The following is an 8,233-nucleotide window of genomic DNA, read 5'->3' as shown; positions in this document are numbered from 1 at the left end:
CAGTTTCAAGCAGAGCGTTTCACTCACTTTCCCTGCTGTTATCTCCCCACCTACATGGCCAGAGATACACAGTATCACTAACCTTGTAAGTCATAAAGGGCCGCTGTATCAAAGGGCTTCATGGGAACCTAATCTGCTGGGCTGTAAACTGTTGTGCTATTGTTTAGAGGGGGGAAAATACAGAATGCGTGTCTTATTTAATCAGTTGTTCTGCAAACATGTGTTGTGTTACACGTCTCAGCTGTATTGAAACAGTTGTAACAGATGATTATTTTTTTTAATGTCTATGCTTCTCCTTTCTTCCGAGTGGAAAGCCTGTAAACAAGAACAGCTTTAGCGAACGAAGAACGACCGCCGTCTTCTTCCCCAAACTCTGTCTCTTTATTACAAATTGTCAAAATCATGAAATCATGCAATCATACATTGAACATTCCTTTGTGCATTCATGTCCATGTGTCCTTCCGTTGCTCCAAAACAACCATATTCCATCTACTTCAATAAACAACATCAGCCCACACCAGCTGTGACAGCATCCAAGGGCCAAATCAAAACAACTCAACAATCAATTTAAATCTTACAGATTTACATAAAAAGAAAACTATTTCTCAAGTGCACTGACATTTTAAGACTACAAATTTCTTTGAATTGTAATAACTCTTAAAATGTAATCATATTATTAGTTCTATAATTTAATATGGACATATTTAGATGGCTACTTTAAGCTCTGAATAACTACACTAGAATCGATTACACAGTAGGGTGGATAGTGGTAACGTCTATAATAAATGTTTGAGACTCTGATGAGAACTGATTTCATGTAACAGAGTAACCTTAACCGTGTTGTGTTATCTGTTAACAGATAACAGGAAACCACCGTAACCTTAATAAGGTTGGGTCGGGGAGTGGATCGGAGTTTATAGATACATGTAGCAAACTCTCTATAACTGTTTTACGACCGTTAAAGCTAAAATCTCGTTAACCGTAATTCTGAAAAAAAAAAAAAAAAAAAAATCACTCTTTTTTTTCCCCTTGAACGTCTAAACACGTCTAGCATGTAATTACGAAATCAGCACCAAATGAACTTGTAACTTTACACTTTAGCGGGGACAGTTTCCACTAGCTTCACACCACTAACCTGTAAACAAGAACAGCTTTAGCGAATGAGAGAACGACAGCCGTCTTCTTCCCCAAACTGTCTGAGGAGCGAGGGGGCGGGGCTCCTCACTCTAGGACTCCTGGTGAAACTCTGTCTATAATTTGGTTCCCTGTTTTTTTCTTTAATTTGACGTGGTATTTTGGTCAATTTCACCCTAAAAAAACATATATAATGCATCGTAATACTAATAATTTATGTGGTGGCTTATACCCTTAAATTTTTTTGTCTATAAACAAATGATTATTACAATCTCCCACTTTATGGTGTATCACAGTTGCAGATGTCTTGAACATTTCCACATTCTGTCCTGTTACAATGACAGAACATTGTATTTAGTGTGATATCTGTATGGAAGTAGCACATAATTGTCAAGTGGAAGAAAAATGACACATGGTTTCCAATTTCCTTATTTAAAAAAAACTGAAAGGTGTGGCGTGTAAAAATGTATTCAACACCTCTGAGTCAGTACTCTAGAGAATCACCTCCAGCTGCCAGAGGAATGTCTTCCACATGTTTTCCTCTGTTTTATTGCCGCTCTTGCGTACATTTTTAGATTTGTGGAGTTCAAAATAAATAGTTATCTGAGTTGTGCATCTTTACATCCTCTCCAAAGTTACTATTAGCATCTTGGCTGCTTCTCTGATTAATTATTTCCCCACCTGGTCTGTCAGTTTAGGTGAGCAGCCATGTTTTGCAGTTGTGCAGTGCTGTTTTTATTTTCTTATATTTTAGTGAACAGTATCCTCTCATGCTATGTTTACAAGGAGCTGGACAATAAATCAATAACAATATTGTGATAGGCACTATAATAAATCTGAGAGATTATTCTATATTCAATAAAATATCCTGACCCAAAACCGCATAGCATTCTGGGGGATGAAGGCAAAGGAAAGGCTTTGGTCGCTCAACCTGTCACAGCAAGCTAAACAAGGTGGGTGGGATCAACTAACTCACTCATTCTTTGGTTACCTAGCAACAGCCTGCAGAGTAACTAGCAGCAGTTTCAGGTTTTGCTTCTGTGCCACATAACAGCTTAAAAATAACAATAAAAGTAAAAAAAAACCTATGAAAACTGTGGTCACGCCACCAGTTTGGCAGTATTTTATATATATATATATAAACAAAAAGCTAATCAATAATTCTCAATATCAATAATTAATATGATATCATCATGCTATTAGTTGCATTTCAATTTAGGGAATACAAGTAAGGGAGCTGAATACGTATATGTGCCTCATTTTGACAAGACATCTTTCCCACACCACTTAACAGTGTTTTAAAACATATTAAAACATTTTATTTTATCTATTTTGGAGAAAATGCTTGCTATCTTAAACCAAACAATAAAACTCACTCTTTTTCTTTCAGCTTTATGCAGAAGTTTATTCAAAGTGATGAATTCAGCTGAAAAGAGTTTGCAGCACACATTCCAGCGGCGGCTAATGCTGGACCTCTAGTGGAGTCTTGTCAGGTGAGCCTGCTGGCAAGAGCCCAGCATATAAAGCTGTACGTTACAAAAGATGGAGCCCACCTCTGAGTTGGAACCACGGCAGTGACAGGTTCATGATGTAATTCAGAAATACCCAGAATGAATATCCAGTGAAACCACAATATTACACAACGTTACATTCAGTCAGAGACCAACACGGTAAAGCGTTTAATTCACTAATAATACACCTACTTTTCAAGTTATTATAGCAAAAAGCAGAGTAACAAGGAAAACATTTGCATATTTTTGTGGCAGTTTTTCTCAGCATTTTAGTCAGGGTTACCAGAAGCTTCTGCAAGAGCTGCTGAGAACTTGTACTCATTTATGAACCGGACCTGTCATCATCTTTATGTATTACTAAGTGAAAGTGAAGAAAAATGATCCATCAACGTCCACAATCAGTCTCTATTAGTTTCTGCTTGTGCAGAAAAAAACAAAAACAAAACAAAGATGTCGCACGCACAGGTAAAACGTTGGTGCCAAAACCAACAAGAGGAAGACACTGCAGGGAGTTTTTTTTTTTGTTGTTTTTTTTGTAGAGTGTCCACGTGTCAGAGTTCAGTGGCCCTCTGCAGTCGGAGATTTGGTCGGACTCTGATCTTGAGGTTTATTTAAGCTGAATTCCGTGGGCTCATCAGGACCGGGTTACAAAAATCCTCCTATAGAACTAGAAAGAATGTGCAGCGCATACAGTTCTGCATAAGGCACAAAGGCATGTCTTTGGAGGTGGGGGCAGGCATCAAAAGACAGGCAGAGGAGGGATTTCTTTTAGAGGCTGGGGGCAAAGAATGTATTTTGGAGCTCCCACTCAATGCCAAGGCGAGACAGGGGGAGGCGTACAGTTTTGTAGTAATGGGAGTACTTACAGGGGGGGTGAATGTTCGGATCTTTAAAACTTTGCTCTAAACCAAACTCTTCTCTCGCGGTGCTCCTTGTCTCACCCAGATGGGAAACAACTCATTTGATACAGTTCTTTGCAAAAGTATTCACACCTCTTTAACTTTTTTTTACACAATTTATTGGGATTTTGTAAAGGGTAATTAGAAAGTCTAAAGAAAATGACGCATGCTTTCAACTTTTGGTGTGGATATGTATTCATCCATTGTCCATACCAGCTTGTTCTTGCAAGGCGCGGGTAGACAACTGATATCCCCTCCCTCCAGTGAAATATGGTGGAGGCAGCATCATGCTGGGGGATATTTTTCTTTGGGGATGGATAGAGATAAACACAAGAAAATCTTTGATGAAAACCTGCTAAAATAGACTGGCAGAGCTTCACCATCAAGCAAGACAACAATCTTGATCTTAAGCCTAACATCAGACTAAAGCAACAATTAAATGGTTTAGCTACAAACATATTAATGTGTAAAACTGGCTGAGATCTAACTGACAATCTGTGGCGATACTCAAAACCTAAAATTCACAAACTTGTTTTCTTTTAAACTGCTTCAACCATTTTGCAAAGAAGCACGAGGACAAATTTCAGTCCTCATGCTTAAAAGCTGATAAAAATACCTCAAACGATTTGTAGCTGTGATTGCAGTGAAAGTTAATTCACGATTTTGAGCCAAACATTTTAGATTTTAGTTTGCAAAAATATTGTACAAACCAAGTGTGAAGCTTTGTGTTGATCTATCAAACAAAATCCCAATAAAAGACAATACCATGCTCAATGTGCTGTTCTTGTTTCAAAACCTTTTTTTTTGTTAATTATCTTTTCATATTTGGCAAGAGGCTACATTGTACAACTTTAAAAACAGTAGTTATTATCAGGAAGAAAGTTTATTAGAGTAGGAGTCAGAATGTAGATGTACTTAAATTAATCATGGAGATGTACGCATTAGCATATTATACACTTGTACACAAATTCAACTCTGACGGACTGAAAAATCCCAGAGGATGAACCAAAACGTTGGATTTCCAACTTGGAAAGTCAGAAATGCCTCATCTGTTCTTCTAAAATGTGGTTAGAAATTTAACATTTCACCTTTTACACTTTTGTCTGTCCCTTTGTCACAAAATTACTCCAAAACATGCATAGCAACTTTTGTTAGTAAACATGTTGTTAGAGGGATTGAATGCATTAAAACAGATCAATATGTTACTACTTGCAGCTTCTCCTCGTTTCAAGATGCAACACTCAGCTCCTTCAGACTAGCCAGAAGCAATTAGCAATCACCAAGTGGAACTGCATCTGCTCAGTTCATTATAGGAGCAACGTCTGAGTGAAACGCTGGTAAAACGTTGTTAAAGGGTTAATGGAGGAACGTTGTTTTGATGACCTCCTGAAGGCGGAGTTTCAGAAAGAGCAAGAGCTTCTTAAAGAGACAGAGGCCCAATTTCAAGGCCTTAAATTAGAAAGCAAAATTTCTTTTAAGTTGTGTTTGTTACATGCAGTATTTTTATAACAACTGAAAGTAACGTAGTTACTTTATTGTGCTATCACACGCCACTATATGTCTTGAAAATACTGGCCCTTTAAAATGTAAGGAGTCCATAATGTAAAGCATAGCAAAAAATGTTAGCAAACACCAACATTTTCAGAATGAATTAGCTCCAAGTTTCAGTGCAATAAAAGAACTTAGAGCAGATACAAAACAACAAATTACACTGTGTTAATGTTTACAGTAAGAGCCCTTTCTGGTAACACTGTGGCATCACAGCTACATAACATTGGACATAAATCCCAATTGTACAGTTTGATTAGCACAAGTTTTAACTTCTAACAAAATAAAAATGTCCATCTCTTGCGAATGTTGAAGCATTTGCTCAGTTCCTAGATGGTTAAGCCATCTCCATGACCTTCTTGATCCAGTCTACGTACACAGACACGCGAATGAAAATGTTGGGCTGTCCCGGGTGTCCGCAGCGCCTCATGGGGATGATCACGCCCTCCAGCACCCAGCAGTCGGCGTTCTGACACGCCAGAGGGCCGCCGTAGTCTTTCTGCAGACACACAGCAACAACACTCTGGAGTCATTATTTGTCTCTGTTATGACTGAGTGTCACTGCCGAGGTGGGAAACATCTTGCAGTCACATCTTGCCAGTTCACTTACATTAGCCATATGGTGGATGCGTTTGATTTATAGGAACTTATAAATAACTGTATGTTCTCTCCTCAAAGCAGGATAAATCAACCGAGGAGTTTTTTTTTTTTTGAGGGGATTTAATCTATGGCGGTTCACATGCTTTACTTCTTGTCAAAGAAAAAGTTTCATGTTTGGGGAAATACATTTAGTCACTTTTTATGAAAGATTTGGAAAGCATTATTTATTAGATTTTATTTTCTGGAGTGACATTTCTGTTACTGCTACTTTTCTATTATGTCATTGTTTAGGGCTATTGGAGATGTTAGTAAGAATAAAAGAAAATGCTAAGAGTTTAGGTTATCTTGTGGGCTTGGTAGTGGGCAAAGTCCAATGTTCTGTGTTATATATGCTGGTGTGTAGTAAACGTAAGGTTTGTTTCCTCTACCTGCCATCCCAACAGCTCTGGGAACATATTATTACTTGACCTAAAACAGAGTTTAAGTATTTGCCTCTTTGGGCCCTTCAGAGTGACTCCTAACTCACCAAAAAAAAGAAAAAACAATAATGCTTTTAACACCGCTTTTAAGTAGATAAGGTAATTTAAAACACAAGTGTATTTTAAAGGTAATTTTTGCACAGACCTTCCACAACAGATTGACGATAACGATGCAAGAAATGCCAGAAAAGAAATGGTTATTTAATTAAATCACAAAATAAACTTAACATCTAGAAAATCAACCTCATGATCTCCATGATCCTGTTTGTTCACTAATGTTTTCTAACAAAGTTGTGAATTCTTCATTTGCTTACTAAATAGACAACTTCTGACGTCAGTTGGTGGCACTGGATTTCATTTAGAGTGCAAGGGGTCTGGATTACAAATGCATGAAATGCTTTTTATAATTTTTATTCGTAGTTAAAGTTGAAAACTTTGTTGTATTTTCTTTTCAATTAACCACTCTCCTGGTTTATCACAATAAATCATAAAGTGCATTGAAGCTTTGATGAGATAAATTGAGAATACTTTTGTAAGACACTGCATACCTTCAAACTACCACAAGGGGTCAGCTTAATGCTTGCGTGATCGTCAAAAGTGTGTTTATTGTACAGTGAACCCTCGCTATAACGCGGTTCACCTTTCACGGCCTGGCTGCTTCGCGTATTTTTTGTGCAGTTTTTTTCCACAGTGCATTGTGTTCTGCGTCTTGATTGGCTAAACAGTTTCCACGCTTCTTCTCTACTTGTGTGACAGCAACGTTACGGTATTTAAATATACGCAGTGGCCTGTTTTAGGGGCGCTAAAGCACATTTCAAACTGAGTTTATACACCTCTGGGAAAAATTTAAAGTTTCTCTGATTTTACTCTTTATAAGTATATGTTTGAGTAAAATGAACATTGTTCTATTGTTCTGTGAATTACTGACAACATGTCTCTTAATTTTGTTTGTGAATGTCTGTAAATAGGCAGTTAGATTTAGAATATCTTCTCATGGGTCTTAGCCCTGCTGGGGGCTAAGCACCCCTAAAAGTCAGATCCTAGAATCGCCCCTGAATATACGTAATACAGCTTGGCAAATTTTGGTAAATGTTTTTGCCCAGAAGAAAAAAAGAGCGGCAACTACCGATAACTATGTTCTTCTTTCAAAAAAACACACCTGCACCACAGGCTTCAGAAGAAGAAGACACCAGAGAGCGCAGCAGCCGAGGCACAGTGAAATACCTCGAGTCACAATTTGTCCTACTGTACTTCGTATTTATAATTAAAATTATTATTTTACTGTAGTTATTTGTAAGAAAGCGTTATATTTGTTTAAAAAAATGCTTGGGCCTGAAAACAGGTTTTGGTCTTTGGTTTCAATGTAGAGTATTTAATTATACTGTATAATAATTGTAAAACAAAATAAAGGTAACTACTTCACGGATTCTTTTCGGAACGCAATCCCCACAAAAAACAAGAGTTCACTGTAAATATATTGTTTATTATTTCTGTATAAGTAAAGAAAACTGCATGAACTATGAAAAAGGCAGCCATCAACATGTTCACTGCAGACACCTACCTCACAGGCACCAACTCCAGCCTGAAAAGAGTTTGTGCACATCTCATTTTCTCGAACGCGACCTCTGAAGTATCTGTTGCATTCAGTGTTGCTGATAACTGGCACGTGTGCAACATTGAGGACAGTCTCATCTCCCGTCCCTGAAGAAACAGCGACAAGAAAACTACAGCAAGTAGCATGCTCAGAAAAGGTGCAGAAATGTTCCTTTCTCTTATTTGCATGCGATGTTACTTTAACCTCAAGTTTTAATCTTTTGCAGAAAGTGCATCAGTAGCCTTCTGACTCCAGAGTCTCTCTTACCTCTCGTCTCACCCCATCCGGCTATTTCACACTTTGTGTGCTCGGGCACTATGTAGCGCTCAGGAGGGAGGCAAATCTGAGAGACACGCTCGTTGAACTGGGCCGGACTTGAGACAGACAGAACGCGCAGTCAAAGGAGAAGCTTTGGTAGTTATTTTGTTCAAGTGGTTGTGTGTGAGGGCGTGTCCTGATGCACGATTA

At 38.1% G+C, this 8,233-nt stretch overlaps 1 protein-coding gene across 1 annotated transcript in view; it reads right to left on the bottom strand.

The window, feature by feature from the left end:
- Positions 1–2,688: 2,688 nt before the first annotated feature.
- Positions 2,689–8,233, bottom strand: part of LOC102223362 (hepatocyte growth factor-like protein) — a 22,046-nt gene continuing 16,501 nt past the window's right edge. Inside the window, exons 16-18 of the mRNA XM_005797019.2 lie at positions 8,033–8,139; positions 7,733–7,872; positions 2,689–5,591 (exon numbers count right to left, since the gene is read on the bottom strand). Of these exons, the coding sequence (XP_005797076.1) occupies positions 5,430–5,591; positions 7,733–7,872; positions 8,033–8,139 (409 nt within the window). The 3' untranslated portion in view covers positions 2,689–5,429. The remainder of the gene's footprint in view (positions 5,592–7,732; positions 7,873–8,032; positions 8,140–8,233) is intronic.

Source organism: Xiphophorus maculatus, chromosome 20 (assembly GCF_002775205.1).
Source record: "Xiphophorus maculatus strain JP 163 A chromosome 20, X_maculatus-5.0-male, whole genome shotgun sequence".
Lineage (NCBI taxonomy): Eukaryota > Metazoa > Chordata > Actinopteri > Cyprinodontiformes > Poeciliidae > Xiphophorus > Xiphophorus maculatus.
Note: the sequence above shows the minus strand (reverse complement) of the source record. Positions and strands in the feature narration are given on the sequence as shown.